Here is a 20,811-nt window from a genome sequence, read left to right on the forward strand (position 1 = left end):
TTGTGTCCCCATCCATTCCCCATGTAATTGCACAAGTACACTAGCAATGGGTAAGCCACAGTACCCATAATGGTTTTTTAGGTGTTCAGTTAATAAACTGACTTTTGAATGACAAAACGTCCTTAAACTGTTGCGTAATCTCATTTTTTTAACTTCATTTTCTTTCACAAAAGGAAAAAACATCAACTCTATTTTCTGTACATTTTCAATATTTTGCAATTAACATTTTTCAATATTTTACCTTCTTTATGGAATTTTAGCAACAGATACATTGTGTGTGTTGCAGCACATCTACAATAGGCATGTAACATACTAGGAGATCGAGAAGGGCTGGAGTGGATATTTACTGTGCAGTAAAAGGCAGAAGAACTCCTCAGAATTTCATGTCCTGTCTCTCTTTGCCTCTCACTTGTGCTCTTTCTCTCTTCCATTTTGCCATCCCTCTGAATTTGGAACATAGAGATTGATTGAACTAACCTTTCTTCTCTTCTTTTTTTCTTCTTTTTTTGTCTCTGTTTTTTTTTTTTTTTTTTTTTTTTCCTTGTACTGTTTTCCAGCTCTGAGTTGCAGATTGGTTTTCTTTACTCATCTCTTAGTCTATTCCTCTTGGGCAATGCATACTTCTGCCTTACCTCTATTCCTCATGATGTCATTTTGCATGGAACAGAGCTTACCTGAGAACGTGCAACATAATCAACTGAATAAAAAGGTCATTGACACAGCTGGCTGTGGTTGTTACCAGCAGAGACTTGGAAAGAAGTGTTTGACACTCAAAAGGGGAATGTAGTGGAATTTCTTGGACCCCACTCTGCCACCTCAAGTAGGAAGTTCTTGAAACTTTCAGCTTAGGCTCTCTTCATTTACATTAGAATTGGGATGGGTGTAGCCTGGGAATGATTAATGAATTCAATGAGTTCTAAGGGGTGTTGGGAAAGAGTGGAACTGGCATGTGTGAGAAGTTAGGTTGATAGAGAATAGTACCATGTGCATTCAGAGCTTTTGGAAATTGTCCCTGCTAACACCTTGACACCAGTCAGCCTTCTGATCTACAGAACTGAAAGATAAGTTTGTGTTGTTTTAAGCCATTACATTTGTGGCAATTTGTTTTGGCAGCAATAGAAAAACAATATAGGGCCGATCCTTTATTTCTATCCACCTAATTTAATTTTTAGGAAGAATCACCCTAGAAAGAAGTAGAGTGGATGACTGCTTTGATTCAGTTTTTTATTTTTTCTTTTCTTTTGAGATGGGGTCTTGCTGTGTTGTCCAGACTGGTGTGCAGTGGCACAATCATGGCTCACTGCAGTCTTGACCTCCAGAGTTCAAGCAAGTCCTCTCACCTCAGCCTTTCAACACTGTAGCTGGGACCACAGGTACATGCCTATATGCCTGGATAATTTATTTGTTTATTTTTATAGAGATAGGGTCTCACTATATTGCCTAGGATGGCCTCAAATTCCTGGCTTAAGTGATCCACCCTCCTTGGCCTCTCACTGTATTGGGATTATAGGCATGAGGCACTGTGCCCAAGCTAATTTAGTTTTTTATTGTTATATTATTATTTGACCTGTTTTTATATTTTACAAATCAATGGAAAGAAATAAATAACAGTAAGCCTGCTGTTTTGGTTCAGATATGCCTTCTGCCAAGATGAGTGGGTTTATAGTTTGGGTATATGCATTTACTAATGTAAATAGAATCCACAGCAACATAGAATCAAATGCCCATATTAAAAATAAATGTTTTATATATTTTATATTTGTGTGACCATTGTACAGTGTGAATCCTTAAGAAATAAAAGAAAAGCAAGATTTAGCTTATGAATTATCACATTTTGCTAAGAATAATACAAATAATAATTTACGCATCCTCAACTTTTTCTGAGAATACTCATATATTTTTGAAATATTGGATAATGCTAAGCATTGCTAATACATTTAATCCCATAATTCACAAGTTTCCGGAGGAATATGCTTTCTTGTTTCACATCAGTTAAACCATAATGTTATTGTAGCTTTAGCTTGAAATATAGGACTGATATTTTCATTCAACAAGTACCTACCCTCTTCAATATTACAAAGAATATGTAGCAGCCTATACATTCATACAATAAAATATTGACAATAAAGTAAGTCAGCAAGAAGAGAACATTAAAAAGGAAAAAATAACCTCCAATAAAAAGTTAGTATCCAAGGATTTATGGCACAAGACTGTCCTACAAGTAGGATACAGATTTGACTCTGAGTTTTCTTTCAGATCCTGATTGGTTATGTAATATTCAGTGTTTGTAATAAAAGTGAACTAGTTTCTTGGGAGAAGAAAAACTGTTCCTGTTACTAAAGTCTGTGATTTTATTCCCCCAGGACTATCATGCAACAAACAGGGTATGATATTGAGAAAGGTCCTCAGTGACAAATGCACTGCTATTACAGTAATGAGCTTCCTAGGTCTCTTTTTGTGTAATCATCTTCATTCTGGGCAGGTGTTTTAACATTTTAGTATAGTTGAATAAAATCAGTTCTATTAGGATCCCAAATAACTGTGGCCTGGCTTAATGGAAGCAGGAGTTGGTAATGGAGATTAGGGAAAATTAGAGGGATTAGAATGGATGTATAGAAAATCCTTTAGCCTTCAGGAAATATTTCTCAAATTTTATTTTTTGTCACCTGTATTTTGATAAGAATCAGGCAGCAGAGGGTTGAAGGTTATGCTCTCTAGGGAACTGAAATGGTAATATCTAATGTCCCTGGTTAAGGTTAGATCCATTTGCTTTAACAATTAATTAAATTCTGGGTTGACACGGCATTATTATTACTTTTTTCTTTAATGCAGGACTCTAGCCATTTGCAGGAGATGCTTTCGAGATACAGAAAGCATCCGGAAGGGTTATTGTTGAATGAAATGCCAACTAAACTCAAATGTAAATTTGGCATTTAATCAGGTTTATATTTGGATACAGTTAACATCTTATTTAACATCTCTTAATTTCCAGGCACTAGCACAGTTAATATAAATAATTGTAATACAAAGTTGACAAAATGATAAATGCCATGGAAATATACATAAAATTCTGGGAGTTCAAAAGAGATAAAAATTTCCTCTGGCTTTAGAATAAGGGAAGGCTTTATAGAAATCGAAGGCATGACTTGGGGGCTATTCCAGCTACTCTTATTCTTTAGGTACTCTGTCTGAATACATCTCAATAGTTGAGTTTCTTTTATTTAAGTAGAGTGATAGTACTTTTGGTTTGCGAATACAGCTTCAAATCAGTACTAGTCATTCTACTTTCCAGCCCTCCTCAACCACTTTACCTTCCTCAATCCTTCCTTTGCAGAAATTCTGGAGAGGCCATTGAAATGCTGCCTGAAATTCAGGAAATATTTAGAAATCATCTGCATATAGTAAAATCTGTCCATTCTAATTGTAAATGGAATTACACAATGCGTTTGCTTGGAACATTGATAGAACAGATGTTTGAGGAAATAACAGTGAAACGGTGATTCTCAGAATGTGTTTTCAGAGAACCTTAGCAAACTAAAATAATGTTGTTATACCACTAGAGTATAATGATAGTCTTACTTGACTATTATATTTACATATATTCTCTCTCTTACACACACAATATTGATATACATTTTTCTCAGCATCTTTTCCAGACATTTAAAACTTACTATGCCTTTCTGTGCTATGAACTAGTGTAAGATTGTAACAGATTTAGCACAAAATGGTAAATATTTAGTTTCAGCTGCAATTCTATATTAAATGATTGGTACCTATTTCATGAGGCACCAAAAAAAGCTACCCATCTCTATTCTCTTTCCTTAGCAGATTTGAGAAGAACTGCGATAAAATGTTTAGTTGTTACAATTAGAAATGGAATGTGTCCATGGCATAAGTGTTTTAGAATATTTGACACAGAATTTTAAGAAAATATTGTAATTTTTGATGGAACTTTTTAAAAAATGCCACTTAGACTAATTTTTGTCTTAAACACAATTTAATCTTCTCTTGATGTCTGATTTTTATTATTATAGACATATAAAAACCAGTGTTTTACATTTCTTATAGGACTTTATAAAGGGCATTCATAGACATTATCTCATCTGAAACTCTCTATACCCCACACCCCTTGTTGTCATTTGCCATTTATGCTATGATGAGAGTTAGAAAACCATCTAACCTAGTTTATTAGAATTGGGCTTCAAATATGGCTGTGAGGACCCCTCCTAGTGAGTAAGGAGTGTGGCCTTTGTGATCGCTGTTTTCATCATCTGAGGCTATCTGACTTAATTCTGAATTCTTGGCAGTGTTTGATTTGAGTGATGTAGCTGGAAGAGTTGACCAGATGAGGGGAATTTTGCAGCTGGCTTTTTAGCACACATCATTTTATAAATATCCCCTCTGAAATGCTGTCAGAGAGCCTATATGAAGAATTAAAGCAAAATAAAATATGTTTAATATAATGTATTTAATGCTATATTTAACATAATTTTTTTTTTTAAATTAGTGTTAAATTTTGGGAAATAGTTTGGGAAACAATAAATATTTCACGTATCATTGCAGAGATTAGAATCTCTGCATATATCAATGCAGTACTTTATATGAAGGACTTTATGTTATATAGGGAAATTTAAAGAACATTATCTTGATATTGTATGTCAATTAATTGACATTAAGGATAAATTAAAAATGATTGCATCTTTTTAAATGGAATCCCTCAGGAGAATATATAATTGTATGTGTGACACTTCAAAAATTTCTAAGTCATAAATTTCTGGTTTCATTATAAATAATAGTAGTACTTAGAATTTTGTGCACATTTATTCCTTAAGTCACTTCATTGTCATATGTGCTAAATGTATCCTGTGAAATAAAATGTTGCAGACCTGAGAGCAGGAATGTGAATTTTTTATTGAGGGTTACGTATGACAGTGCATGACTACCTAAATGGGCATTCTAGTGGATAAAAGAACTTTGACTGTTTAGTTATTACTACTGATGATTTTTTCCTTTCTTAAGTATGTATAGGAAAGACTTGTCTAAAACCTCAGGTACTTTAAAAATAGTCACTCCAATTTTGGTAGCTACACAGAGAAATATGAATATGGTGTGACAGGAAGAAGTGCAGAAGAATCTACCTCTAATGGCTGTGAATATTCTGGGATCTGAAAAATACGTGGTTTTGACACTGACTCTTTCTGTAATTCCTTGTAATATTTCATCAGCTCCCACTACTGTAATTAAATGCTTTTGCATGCCTAGTTTCCTTCTCACAGACTTCATTCTTTGTGTCTTCTTCACTGCAGTTACTTTTACTTTGACAACACTCTATTCTACTAGGTGCCCATGACACTCTTCTTGGTTTTCCTCCTATCTCTCATCATTCCTTTTCAGTTTCCTTCTAAATCTAAGGTGTTTTATCTTCACTTTTCCATAACTTACATTGATTTCTTCTCCCATGCTCCCTCAAGTGTTAGGCACCTACTTTGAGCCAGGCACTGTGCTAGACCTGGGATATGACACAGCAGTCAATATGACAAAGCCCATGCCCATGTGAAGCTTATATACTGAATGGAGCCAGGCAAATCACCTAGTCATGCTGAAAGGGAAAAAGTCGGGATCGAGAGTGAAAGCGATGCTAACTGATGTAAGTGGAGTAGTGCTAGTGGGACTAGGACCATGTGGTTAGAGCAGAAACAGCAAGGCATAAAGTGTTAGAAGCCAGAAAAATAGACAACGCTAGGACATGGAGGGCCTTATAGGCCATGGTCTAGGGCTTAGATTTTAGGAATTTCCTATACGACAGTTTCCTAAGGTTATATGGTCATTTCCCAGGATTCTCTATTGACCCTCCCTCAAATCTCTTTATGTACTTTTCTTCTTCATTTCTGTTAACAGCTTTAGCTATTGCCTCTGAGAAGATGTATTCAAAATCCATTGTGGCTGTGACAAATTTTTTTTTTCTGAATTACAATTCTGTATTTCTCTACTGAATGCTGGGAATTTCCATCACTATTTCAAGAGAATGGTTAAAACAAAACGCATTAACTTTTTCTCCTGTTTTCCAGTCATCTTGCCATTTTGACTTTCCTGTTTCTGTGAATGAAAACATCAATTTCATAGTCATCTAACTTCAAAACTAAGGTGTAATCTTAGATTGTGCCTTCCTTCTTTGTTGTTGTTTTTTCATGTATCAGGTATTTATCGAGTGTCCAGTTTATGCCAGATATTGCTTTAGGCACTTGAGATACATAGTTCAACAAAGCAGACCAAGAAGTGATTCCTGACCAGCAAGGCAGTGGTGGTTTACTAACAATAAACAATGAACATGATAGGCAGTTAAGTGATCCAGTCTGTTGGAGGGCAATAAGTGCAGTGGAAACAGTGTAGGGAAAGAGGCTGGGGGTGCTGGGTTGAGAAGCAGATGGGTAGTCCGTGTATGCTCTTTGAGAAGCAACACCTAAGCAAGGACTTAAAGGAGGTGAAAATGTTAGCCATGCAGAGTCCTAGGGGAAGAGGATTCCAAGTAGAGGAAAGTGCCAGTGTAAAGGTCTTAAAGGGGAAACACCCGCTAAGTATTCAAGAATCAGCAAGGAGCCCATCATGGCTGGAGTAAAGCCAACAAGGAAGAGAGTGAGCAGATGAGGCCAGAGAGGTGATGGAGTCTTGAAGGCAGTGATGCTGAGATCAGGGAGGGCCTAGGTAGACTCTGTAGGAACTTTGGTTACTAATCTGAGTGAGAAGGGGAGACCTTGAAAGGTTTTGAGTAGAGGAGCTTACATTTTAAAAAGTACCACTTTTTTTTCCTGAAATCACTTTTAAATTAATTCCTTCCCCACTCCCTTGACCTTTTCTCTTCCCATTGCCACTTTTTGTATCTGGGCTGTTATTTTAGCTTCTTACTTGCTTCTATCTAGCACTTAATCATCAGAGAAATATGAAAATAGTGTTTGGTTCTCGTCCATCTGATCAACATTCCTTTTTATTTATTTATTTTTTGGTTCTCTGTTTCTACATGTTAAAATTCTGACCCAAGGTAGTACTAATGGTCTTCCATGACATTGTTTTGGAGCCACCCTGCATGAACTGTTCCCTGAATGGGCTTGCTTGCTATCCACATGTGTACCAGGAACTTTTGTACTTACAGGGGTGTCCAGTATTTTAGCTTCCGTGGGCCACAATGGAAGAAGAAAAATTGTCTGGGGCCACACATAGAATACACTCACACTAACGACAGCTGATGAGCTTAAAAGTAATCACAAAAAAATCTCATAACGTTTTAAGAAAGTTTACGAACTTGTGTTGGGCTGCATTCAGAGCTGTCCTGAGCTGCCTGTGGCCCACAGGCTTGCTTTAGAACCGTTGCTCCCCCGTGAATGGCCTCACTTCTCATTCCTTCTCTTCTATCCCCACTATAGCAATACTCCGGTCTTTGGAAAATCACCAAAAGTCTAAAAGTTCTTCATTCTCTCATTTGTATCATTCATTCATTCATGTAATTTTTCATCAGAACTTTATTGAATACATATTTTGTGCCAGCAATTGTGATGGAGCTTAAGACTCAAAGGTGGGTTAAGCTAGATATATGTGCCTTAGTAGCTAACAGTTCCGCAGGGGAGAGAGAGAACCATAGATTTCACATTCAGCTAAATACACCCTTGAAATTTGTGTTAAGGACCGGGAGAGAAAAGAACACATTACTTTCAGTTAGAATAATTGGCTAAGAGAGGATCTAATTTAGATTGGGGCACCTCATTTTTGTCAGGTGAGGGAGTGAGGAAATCATTTTAAGGAGATAAGATTTAACTTGAAACCTGGAGAATAAAAACCAGCCAGCTTAGGGAAGTGTGATGTGGTGGAACCAACGCTCTTTAAGCAGAATGAATGGCATTGCAAAGACCTGAGGTTATAAGGACCTTGGGAATAGAAACAGGAAAAGAAAGTTGAACAAAATCCCCTGAGGTTGGGGCCTCGTGAGGACACTGAGAATGGCAAACTTGAGGATGGTGGGCAGCACAGATGATGTGGGTCTTAAAGGCCAAAGTAATGAGTGCAGTTTTAAGTGCAATGGGAAGCAATTAAAGTGTTTTAAGCAAAGGAGTGGCATGATCTTTTTGGAGGTTGAGACTTCCATCTGTTCGTCAAAATCCATTTGTCTATTCTCCTTGGGCATACAGCCAGCTTACATTTCCTGGCCCTCTTTGCAGTTGGCTGTGAGCCATGCAACTGTATCCTATCTATGGCAGTAAGTGGAAATGGTGAATAGCACCAGTAGGGCTAGCTCATAAAAATTTCCCATGTGGGCTTCCTCAGACTGCTTCCCGTTTTGACTAGGCATACTGGAAGATTATATTAAGATGATAGAGCCACTGTCAGCCTGGACTCCTGGATGGCTGTGTGGAGTAGAAACCCTTCCTGGCCAATCCAAAACCATCTTGAGCTTTATGTGAGTGAGAAAGAAGCACCTGATGTTTTGAGCCCTTACATGCTTGCTCCACTTGCTACCAAATTCAAATTTTTCCAAATTTAATATGATAATGTTAAAGGTTAATTGTGGCTGCCACACTAGGTGAATATGTAGATCATGTGAATAGTAACAGTGGCCAAAGTGAAGGTTTATTGTGATGTGGACTAGGTACATTTCAGTTGAAATAGATACTGGATAATTTCGAGTGAAAAATCAACAGTTCCTACTAACTGTTTTCTGTGTCTGGTGAGATTATGGAGGAAAAAAATTTTACTTGATTTTACTATCAACTGTCCTGTCAATTACTTTCTGGACTTTGCATAGCATACTCACTGAATTTCAGTAGGCATGTATTTTATTTATTCGACTGGATTGAATCAAATGAGGACAAATGAGCTGTCTTTCAGGATTTCTAATTTATTACTACATTTAGTACAGTGCTTTATATAAAGTACTTTCTTTCATTAAACTTTACTTAAATTAATAAATAAAAGGGCCAACTCTCAGATTTCGAGTCCATGGAGTTATTGGACGTCACTTGATCCAACGCTTGCCTTGTCACTAATACTGACTCAGTTTGACTTAAATTTTCTTTGCTTTCTAAATGAGATGTTTAATTGCATTGAATTTTGTTTTACCTGTGGCTTAGTGGGGTAAAATAACATCACGTGGCCTGGAATTTGAATGTTTGCCATAGCAGAGATGGAGAAGTGTTTTCAACAGGCACACGGGCTAATCCTCACTGCCCTTCCTATCACTTTCAAGTGACTGCAATAGCCATTGCCCATTGCTCAGAGTCGCTGACCACTTCAGTGGCACTGTTTCTTCCCTGAGTCAGGCACTCATCTGGGAGAATCATTATGATCTTTGGAAAATCTTAAGATAGGGAGTTTTTGTAATCCAAATAAACAGTGATGATGTTTATAACTAAGGAAATGTTAGTGGATTTAGGAGGATGGGAGGATAATGTAGATGTTACAGAATGCAGTGACAGCAGATTTGGAGCAAAGAAAAGACTGGAATAAAGATGAATACTGAAACTCCCATGCTGATGCACTTCACCTTATAAACTTCTGTATATAAAAACAGACCTATCGTTCCAGGATAAAGCCAGTTCACGCTTTTTGCTACCAACAGATGATGTTAGGGATGAGACAACATTTTAGCCTTATACATTTTAATAACTTTTTATATGTTTACTGTGTTCGTGCTTAGTTTGGATATAGTTTATGGACATTAATTCATTAATGCCTGAGAAGACCAATAGCAGTGAGTGTTGGAATTACTGGTAATAGGAGATAAAATAATATGACCATAATATAGAAGAGATTAAAATTAAAATTGGAAAGCATGAGGAAGATGTTGGAAATTATATTTGTAGAAGAGGTGAATCTATTAACCAATAGGAACAACTCTGAATAGGGAATAATTAACTATGTAACTTTTGAAAAATACTGTGTATTTCATAGTACATGACTAAGTATAAAGTAATTAGTCAGGTAAAGAAAGAAACTCCAATTTTTGGAGTATCTGGAAGATGAACTTTACTACTAAGTACCCACTACCTCAATGCTCTTTTAAGTGAAAGCTAGAGGTTTGTTCCAGAGGGTATGGGCCAAGAATAGTAGAAGAGTTGTAGTACTGTTTTCTTGTGAGACATGGCCCCATAGGTTCCAGGGCTGTTTGTAGTGCACATCATAAAGGCAAGTGTAGAAGTGGCATATGGAGATGGCATAAGCTTTTAAGATCCCTGTGAGGCTTACAAAGGGGAAGAAGGGAAATACCATACCCAGTTGTAGAAGTCAGAACAGAAAGGAAAAGGACAGATTTGAGTGCAACAGAAAAGCTATAATCATAAGGCATCTTTGCTGAATATATATATCTCTCTGCTGCAAACATACGCTCTTTGGTAAAGGACACCTCCCTTTCATTTCTATGTTGCTTGACAGCATAATGGCAAAGACATCAACATAGTTCGAAGGAGTAAGAAACTCCTCCCTTGTCCGTGTTGCCTGAGAGCCAGTGACCTCATGTGTGAAAATACTGAATAAGTTAAAGGTCTGAGAAAAAATATGGCATCTCTAAATCTGATATGTGTTTTCAAAATAAGTACAATCTCCACACTAACACATTATTTGTTCCAATTTTGTTTTTAAATAAATGTGCTTATATTTAAATTAATATTTCATATTATTGTATGATGTTTAAAGTAGAAACATGAGCCACAACTACTTGACTGTAATGTGGACTTGATGTTTAAGAAATATCACATTTTAGAAAAAACCATCATTTTTCTTCAGCTGTAGTACTGACTATAGGCCTGGTGTTTTCTGAATAATTAAAAGATGAAACAGAATCAGAAAACAATAGAGAGATGGAAGGAACTGAAAGTAAGAATAGGCTTTTCAGTGTGAAAGGCTGCAGTTTGAGGGGTGTATATATATATATATATAGACATATACATATAAAAATATATATTAAAGTTATAATTTTAATCATAAAGTTAGATTAAGCTAGGACAAATATGAGTTAGTTCTTCAAATTCATAAGCTTTAGAAATGTGGAATTTCCACAGAAGCTTACTGAGACTATTTTAAAGAAGTAACTTTACATACTGAATGTAGCATGGAACTCATTTCTCTCATGCCACCTTGTTTGGGAGGAAGGTTTAAATAAGTGAAAAAGTATGTAATGTGTGGAAAACTGCCCCACAATGGGTTATTATGGGAAATTAGAGATTTTTTGAATTTATGTTTCCCGTATGATTCTTACTAGATATAAAATACCAAGTAGAATATATAAATGCACTTATTTTGCAATTTGATAAAATGTATATGTTGTATGATTTCCCTATTCTCATCCTATGTAAATTTTGTATTCTATAGTACCTTAATATGAATTTTTTCATTTCTGTCATATGTGAATTTCTACCTTATATGAATTACTGATAGTTAATAACTATTTTAAATTTATAGCCAAATGTGGAAAGAAAAAGCTTTAGTTTTCACAAGTCATATTCTTGACATTTAAAAAGATGTGCTTGTGAGCTGAAGACGGTAGATATTTCTTTTTTAAATTAACACATTTTGTGCTTTCTCTAGGCTGGAATGATAAAAAGTGATAATGAAGAGTATTTCATTGAACCCTTGGAAAGAGGTAAACAGATGGAGGAAGAAAAAGGAAGGATTCATGTTGTCTACAAGAGATCAGCAGTAGAACAGGCTCCCATAGACATGTCCAAAGACTTCCACTACAGAGGTAGGCATCTTGACAAAGCTTAATAATAAAATAGAATTTTAAGATATTATGAAAATAATTCTCTCATCAAGTAAGAGAATGTGATTGTCATGTGCTCTTGTATATTGTGGAGGTAGCAAAAGAAGTTTACTTGTATAAATCATGAAATTTGGCTTGCTTTTAAAAAAATGCATAGAGTATATGTTACAGGTATTTATTCCAGTGTGTTGTATATCCCTGATATGACTTCTTTTAATACCTTTATATTAAAACTATTGGTTCTCTAGCTTATGTTAAAATTTGAAAATATTTGTGGTTTGTGCTTTACAGAAGTATCTTAATTATGAATTATCAGTGTTATTTTAAACCTTTTAAAGGACATATATTGACATGACAAACAGTTGCTTTTTGTTTTAAGACCAGTGTGATGGATATATCTGAAAATAATAATGCTACTTGACTTTAAAATCTATTTTGCAAAACTTTTACTATGTGGAGGAGACAATGAATCAAATTCTTCTGTGGAATTTTATTTCAAATTAGGCTAGAACTGCTAAAGTCAAGTAAATTATGTCGCATAAAAGTTTTCTATTTTTGTTTGTTTGTTTAAATTAAACCTGAAAGTTACTTACTATTAAGGAGATATGCTTATGCATTGGATATAAAATTTCCTTTGTGGAGAAAAAGAAAATTTGGGAATCCATTTTTTTTTAAACAAATCTCAAAAAGTCTGTTAAAATTTGCCAGGACAACTTTCTTAATTAAGAATAAAGAGTTTTCTCTTTAGAAATAATTTGTCTTCTAGATTGCCTTTTGAGATTTGTTACCTAGTCATTAGTCTGATTTTCAGATGCTACTAACTTCTCCTAAAATTCTTTATGAATAGAATAGTGCAATTTAAGATAACTTTAAAGTTAACACATCTTGAAAATTTTAAAGAAATTTCTCATTTGAAACAACAGGACTATATTAATAAACCCAATATTATGAAATGTGTGCCTAGCTTATAGAGTCACTGTAGTGGCTTTGCAGTTAGACTTGGTGTGAGTAATAATAGCTCTGCACACCAAGTTGTTGTTACCTTAGATTAGTATTTAACCTCTCTGAGCCTCAGTTTTTTTTTTATGAAAAAAGAAGTAATATATATTGCACAATTGTAATAAGTATTAAATGTATATGCAAATTGCCTAATGTAGTATTCAGCAAAAATGGGTGCTTAATCAATGCTAACTGTTATTTAATTAACTGTTAATATTTAATATCTTTGCAGAAGATTAGCATGTTAAGAGTTTTGTTTAAGTTGAACCATTAGTCATTGTCTTCAGGTGAATCTCAATTTTCATATTCTAAAATTGTTTTTCTAAATCAGAAGACTGGTTATGTTAAAGAAAAGGTAGTAGGATAGAGTGCTTTTTCTATAAGTAAATCTTGGTTGTTGCATATTGCTAATATCTAATACCTCTTTCAAAGCAATGGTTAAATATTTTTTAGGAAAGCATAGGCCACATGCTATGGAATTGTATAGGAGAACTGAAAGCCAGATGAGTTACTGTGGCTGTCCTCCCATCAGCTCCCTCTGTCATAACCGTAGTTTCATCAAGCTGTACCCTATTACTACATTTCAATTCCTGACCGTGTATATTTCTATAAATATTAGTCCTAGTACTTTTCATTAGTCTGATATATTTATAAGAAGAAGAGTTTTTTTGCTTGAAGTAAGAAAGTTACAAGAAATATTATGTTTAATACTTATTGTATTTTTAGATGATAGAATAGGGAAATTAACAGTCAGGGTACGTATACATAAAGGAATTGGATGGAATTACAGAAATTTGGAACATTGCTTTAGAAAATTATTTAAAATGTCAATTTCAATAGCATCAACACACTCAGTTTACTTAAAAGTTGTTTTTAATAATGCAGACACTGAAGACTGAGTTTTTCCGTCATTCATAGAAGATTGCAATTATAGTCGAAGTAGGCCACAAACTAGAGTAATACATTCTGAGACAAGTTTCATTGATCATGGGTCAGAGCAAAAGGAGTTCCTCTGTCACCTCTTGATTACCTTAAAACTTGAATCAAAATTAAATCATTCTGTTCTCTTAAAATGTTCCATGATAAATGTTAATATGAGCTTAATGATTTTCACCTTCTTATTTATGAAGTTCTGATTGAATTAAGTTGTAGGTGATATGAATTTACCTCCTTTTGAGAATCTTGAATTGTAACCATATACGTTAGAAGTGTAACTCTCTTGCCTGGGGGAACAAGTGATTCAGACTCAGAACTTTTAAATTCTTCCTTTAACTTCTTGGTAGCAAGATGGAGAGCCAAGTCTTCTCATAGACCGAATACCTTCTGACTGTAAATTAAGAATATATTTTTGTAATGTATTCCATTATTTTAAAATGTAAAATTGAAAAAAATTAGGTTTAGAAAGGTATATTGATTTATAAATGAAAGGAAAAGCACTATATAAAAAATAGTGCCTTTACTGGATTAATTCAAGATTTTATTTTAGGAAACATATGAGGTCTTTCTTAATGAGTTATGTAGGAAGAGGAATAAAATACATAAGCTAAAACTTACTTGGAATGAAATGTGTTTGAGAACCATGGTCTCCATACATTTCTCTGACAGCAAGTCATCAGTAGAAGTTTTGATCATAAGCAAGCCATTTCTGACCCTGCAGGATTTCATCAGTAGGGCCCATGTAAACAGTCTGCCCTATTTTGCTACTTGTCACAGTAATCGGCTAGCAACATTTCTTGATTTGGCAGTTTAGTTCCTCAAAACTGCCATTCATTTGAGCTCTGGAGTTTGTTGCAAGTGTTATACATTAAAATCTATTAGGACCTGAACTAGGCGATGGAGAGATAGAGCCAAATGGATACAAATTGAAGTAAAACTATTGGAGTTTTGTGATGGGGTAGATGTTGGAGGAGGTGGAGAAAGAGAGAAATTCTAATCTAGAAGATTAGATAATTCTCTTTCCAGAATTCAGGTATATAAATTGAGAAACAGAAATAGGCTTGATCAAGGAGAATGATAAGTCGGTCCAATTTAAGTAGATTAAGTTATATGATCTTTTAGACCACTGAGTGAATTAAAAAATGCATGGTGTATTTTCATAATCATGTCCCAGAGTCAAAGTGCGAATGGCCTTCTAAACATTTCTTGCGGTAGGGATGGGTAGAGATTAGCTTGAGAGTGAAGTAGCAGTTACTGGCTCATCGATGGTTAGAATGCCCCTTCTTGCCTTCTACTCTCTCATTCTCAGGTGTATCACTGAGAATCTGAAGGTATACACTGCACAGAATTGGGAGCCTATGAAAGATATTTGCTATAGATAAGAAGGACTTTATGTCTCCAGAAAACAAAATTAAAACTAGAAACAAAACAAAAATTATGCTTCTCCCACACTCGAGAGCCCTAAGCTATTCAGCTTGACCAAATGAAAATATCTATTTCTATTCCCTGTCGGCTAAGAATATTCAACTGAGTTTCCCACAAAAGTCACAGCTTTGAAACTGTTAAGATAATGTATCATACGGTATGATTCAACAACACAAAAACAATCAATCAATCCCATATATAGCAGATTCTTCTTTCCTGACTCCTAATAGGAAAGTTGTATTTTCACATTGTGAAACATGTGAAGAGTTGTTTAAAAATATATTGAACTAAGTAGTAAAGTCAAAAATGCAGTGCTCTGCTTTAGAATTACTCTTTAAAGAATAAGATCCTAAAGCAGTTTTACATTTGGCAATATAAATAATGGTGTCTTCTAGTACAGAAGTGGCAAGTATTCATAACACATAGCACTGCCAGTTTCTAGCAAACGAATAGCATCCTTTTCATTAAACAAAAAACATAAACTTGGCATGCTTATGACAAAGAAATTTGTCTACTTCATCATGGTGGGCAGGTTTAATTTGCTTCTTTTTCAGATCTAGGGGTATGAAAATCACTTTTCGAAACTCTTTAATTTGACAAAATTATGTTATATTTGAAATTATAATTGGTAACAATATACTTAATAAAAATTAAAGGGTCATAAATTTCACCTCTACTATTAAATCAATCATTTGTCTAAACTCACGTAAAAAATATACCCCTGCCTATCTCTTAAGAATGTTTACTCTGTCATCACTAAGGAGTTTGCTTTAGGCAGTTTACTTTTTGGGGGGAAGGTGGTTGAACTTGTATGACATCATTCAGCATTTTACATTTTTAATTTAATCCCTAGGCCCTAGGCTTTTCCCCTCAAATTACCCGCTATTCATTCACCAGAAGCTTTGTGTTAAAGTAATTTTTGTAATTACATCCTACCAGTGGGAAACGAGGAATAGTAGGCCCTTATCTCCTAGCTTCCTTTCAGGATTTTCATTTTCCTGCATGAACCCAAATGCTTGTGTTGCTGGCGTGGTTGTCATGGTGCTGTGAAGGCGTGTTTTTGTCCCAGGTGGGAAACATGCAGAAGTCAGAAATGATTTGGGAGTTGCTACTGGTTGCCGGGGAATTAAACTATGAAACAAGAACTAGAAAAATGAGAAGATTATTTCTTATTTTACTACTCCTAGGAACTTCCTAGGTCCAGAGCCCTTCCTTGAATCTGTAGACATGTCAGTATATACTCTAACCTGCTGTATTTGGAAGTTCTCATGACCTATGCCCTGATCAAAGAGAATCATTGGTGGGCTTTGTAACCCACACAAAAATTGAGTAACATAAATTAATTTTAGCAGAATTTTTTTTTAGTAAATGAAGTATGGAACATATTATACTAAATTACTAAGATATGTCAAGTGGCAATCATTATTTTGGGTAGGTGTTAAATTATAAATTTTTCACACCTGCATCATCTTATTTAGCAGCCAATCATTTGTCAAGTCTATTACTATTGGATTCATGTGGAAATATTAATCATATTTATGGAATTTTTTGTCTGGTTGGTTTTGTATGTTTCACAATTGGGGTATTTATAACAATTATTGACAAAATGAAGGCAATATGAAGATTGAATTATTACATAAAATAGAAAGCAGAGTGAAGGTTAAAGAGCTTTCAGATGTGAAATGTAAAGGATAATACTTTATTTTTTTCATTAAATTGCCTTACTGAGTTTCTTCTGTCTCTGTATGGATAGGTTCAATGAAAAGAACTTATTTAGGACATAGATAGACCAGGATTGAAGTGTTACAAATGTAACTCCATATTTTTTTTTCCAATAAAGAATTGAAGATGAAAAGACACAAAATATGTTGAGACTTCAGAGCTCGGGATTACTATTTAGTTCTTGATCTTGCGTTAACGGAGAAAGAGAATTGGGAGGTTTTAGATATGTTTGACTGACTGAAGTGAAATTGAAGGCAGTAAACATATATCAAGGTAGAAAGCCAATTCAGATCATTTGGACCAGATCTTGATTCTTAAATTTAGTAATTGCCTACTCAGAAAAAAGCTGTATCAATTACTGATTTATGAGGAAGCAGTTCATACCAAGAAAAAGCTTTGCTAATATTTAAAATATACTTGCTCTTTTTGAATATAAAACACACTCTATTATCAAAATGTAGTGTTTGCTTTCTCGCGTTTCAACTGGTTTTGCTTAGGAGCGATAGACCCTTTTTTTAGAAAAATTTTGAGTACATTTTGACTCCGCTCATGCCAAGTGTGCCTCCTTAACCACATTTTATTTTGTTTTTATTGTATTTTATTTTTTATTATACTTTAAGTTCTGGGTTACGTGTGCAGAACGTTCAGTTTTGTTACATAGGTATACACGTGCCCTGGTGGTTTGTTGCACCCATCAACCCATCACCTACATTAGGTATTTCTCCTAATGTTATCCCTCCCATAGGCCCCTACCCTCCTACAGGCCCAGGTGTGTGATGTTCCCCTCCCTATGTCCATGTGTTCTCATTGTTCATGGTGTTTGGTTTTCTGGTCTTGTGATAGTTTGCTGAGAATGATGGTTTCCAGCTTCATCCATATCCCTGCAAAGGACATGAACTAATCTTTTTTACGGCGCATAGTATTCCACATTAACCACATTTTAAAGCCTGTACTTCTTTTTTTTTTTTTTCCAGGTACAACGATTTATAAACTTTCATGTTAGTAAGTGGGAAGCATTTGTGTTAGTAATCCAGACATTTCTGGAGGTTTAATAATCTTTTGTTTCATCATTTTTATTTATAACTCAGGTGCTCAATATATTTTTAAAAGATAATTTTCAATAAATTAGATGTCATTTATTTTTCTGTCGCTTTATTTTCCTTTCTGAATCATCAAGCATTAACTTTAAACATAATATTTATTTATGAGAATCAATACTATCCACTCCTGAACATGTTCATTTAGGATTTTGCAAATTTTGTGTCTGAGAGTGTGTACGTGTGTGTGTGTGTGTGTGTGTGCAGCTCCTACATCTCTGTGGAAGAGTCAGGTTATTTCCACTCCTCTTTTTTTTTTTTTTTTTTTTTTTGAGACCGAGCCTCGCTCTGTCTCCCAGGCTGGAATGCAGTGGCGTGATCTCTGCTCATTGAGAGCTCCGCCTCCCGGGTTCACGCCATTCTCCTGCCTCAGCCTCCTGAGTAGCTGGGACTACAGGCGCCTGCCACCGCGCTCGGCTAATTTTTTGTAGTTTTAGTAGCGAAGGGGTTTCACCGTGGTCTCGAACTCCTGACCTTGTGATCCGCCCGCCTCGGCCTCCCAAAGTGCTGGTATTACAGGCGTGAGCCACTGCGCCCGGCCTAGAGGATCTTTTTCATGTGAGTCTTCCTACCAGGGATCTTCCTGATATATGGGGTAAAAGTTGATGGTGTCTGTTAAAGAAAAAGAAAACATGGGAAAAATAAATGTAGCTCTGAAATAGTATTTTTATTTGAAAATTGTTTGAGTTTACATGAATTTACTGTCAATTTAAATGTGGGAACTACACATAGGCGAAAACAAATGCTCCTTTTAATGCATAATTTTGTAACAGGAGCTGAATACTTGCTTTTGTTCTTTCTGGATACTAGAAATTTTGCTCTAATTTTCAGCTGTTACCTGTCTGGTCTAAATATCTAAATTTAAAAATTCTCAGTGGAAGTTCTTGAATTTGGGACTATATGCTGGAATTATTTGTTTTAGGAATGATTAGAGCTATTTCCCTCAGTAAGATTGTATAGAGATTATTGTAAACAACCAAATATACAGCATATTCCTGTCACTTTCAGCACCTTACTAAGTATCTGAAAAAAATGTTTTACAAGTCTGATTGAAGTATTTGTTGAAAATAATTTTTTCATCTCTCAGAACTACTGTAACCACTTATATTCCCCCATACGAACTTGTTCAGTGCTTTTGACCTGAGATATTTTTTGTTTGAGAGCTCTGACTGATAATATCAAATATCTTAAGTCTTTGTGTCCATTTTTTGTCTTTATCACTCATTTCCTGTGGAAGGCCTTGGTTCTCTCTAGTGTGCTTTACAAATTGCTGTATATTCTTTTATTGTCAAGTCTCGGGGTTACTAATACATTTTGCTCCCTAAGTTCAGTCCTTTGTATCCGCACTTTGGCAGGTTTTGTTTTTATGTTTTCAAGTTTTGTCAGGTTTTATTTCACGTGTTACAGGGATAAAAGCTATGTCTAAGCCCAAAGGTCCTTGTCTCACCAAAAGGTGAAACAAATAATAAAAACAAATTTTCTTTATGTCCTGTTCTATGATACTTGTACTAATACAATGACCCTAAAGAGTATTCTACTAATGGAAATTAGGGTATTAGAACCATTTTTTAAATTTCTTCATTCCTAACTTTTGGATAATATATAGGGAAAGTCAGTATGGGAATGTATGCAGACATACATTGTCTTTCCTCATTTCATATGGCTGGCTTTGGCTTGTTTCTGGGTCTCATGGGACACCCTAGTGGACATCACTGCTATGTACAGTAAATGGACCTTTCTAATTATGTTTAAAGAAGGTATTAAGTTAATCAGTCTGGGATATGTTGTTTTTGTCTCCTTCAATATCCCTTTCTGTTTGATGACCCAACATTTGAAAAATCAGTAGAAGCGTTTGTGTGGTTCACCTAAGGTTGCTGTCATCTAAGTTCTTCAGGGTGTCGTTTTGTCACTCTCCAGCACCCTTCCTCTTAAATATGTGGAAGCGGTGTTCTAAAATGCTGCCAGCTCAGACTTACACATATTATTAATGGGCATCTCTGAAAGATATTGGGACTATTTTTATCGATTTGCAGTTTGAAACATAGAAATTGGACAAAATTATTACAACAATCACCTGGATTCTTATTGTGGAATAAAAACCCTACCTTCTTTGGATTTGTCATATTTCCTGATTATGTGGCCCCGGTTATATTGAGACTCAGGACCTGAATATTGCCCAGCCCACTTGCAGTGTACATAAAAACATCATTCATTCCCATTTTTTCCTTTCATTACCTAATGACAGCTACACTAAAGCAACTAACTCAGGTAATTTGAATTAACTTCAAGTTTTATATTTTAAATAGGAATTAAGTAAAAGGGAAACCAAGAATTTACTATAAGTAGTAGGGACTACAAAATGAATGGTCGTTTTATTAATGAAAGGATTTCATTGTGGTACATATTAATTCTTTACGAATGTTCAAGGATAAAACAAAGAAAGAAAAACAGGAAAAAGTAGCTTAGCTGTCTTACAATGTTGAATGCATCATATGTCTATTAAAATTTCTGTATAAAATTATCCTATATTAACCATAGTTTGGGCTCCTTTGGCTGGCCAAGTAGGCACTGCTGGGCTGGCTATCTTTTCTGCATGGTATCTGCTAGCCTGTTGATATTTACTGCCAGCTTGACTAGAGTCTCCTCTTATTGTCATTAGTACAGCAAACCACCCTGAGTTCTGGCTGGGACTGCTATTTGTCCAGCCTATATGATCCACTTACTCACAGCTTCTGGTGTGAGACCACATCAACACTGATTCAGCAGCTGTCTCTCACAGGCTCCCCAGGAGACTCAGATATTGCTGTTCTTGTTGCGTAAGAATTGTGGGAATTGACAGCTTCTTAGGCTGTGAACAGAGTGACGTCCTAGCCGCCCATAAAGTGTTCT

The 20,811-nt window shown here is 35.2% G+C and overlaps 1 protein-coding gene across 1 annotated transcript in view; it reads left to right on the forward strand.

Annotated features, from left to right (window-relative positions):
- ADAMTS3 (ADAM metallopeptidase with thrombospondin type 1 motif 3) overlaps nt 1–20,811 on the forward strand; it is a 292,144-nt gene that overhangs the window by 146,224 nt on the left and 125,109 nt on the right. Inside the window, exon 4 of the mRNA XM_030917550.1 lies at nt 11,569–11,725. Coding sequence (XP_030773410.1) covers nt 11,569–11,725 — 157 coding nt within the window. The remainder of the gene's footprint in view (nt 1–11,568; nt 11,726–20,811) is intronic.

Source organism: Rhinopithecus roxellana, chromosome 2 (genome assembly GCF_007565055.1).
Source record: "Rhinopithecus roxellana isolate Shanxi Qingling chromosome 2, ASM756505v1, whole genome shotgun sequence".
In the NCBI taxonomy this organism is placed as follows: Eukaryota; Metazoa; Chordata; class Mammalia; order Primates; family Cercopithecidae; genus Rhinopithecus; species Rhinopithecus roxellana.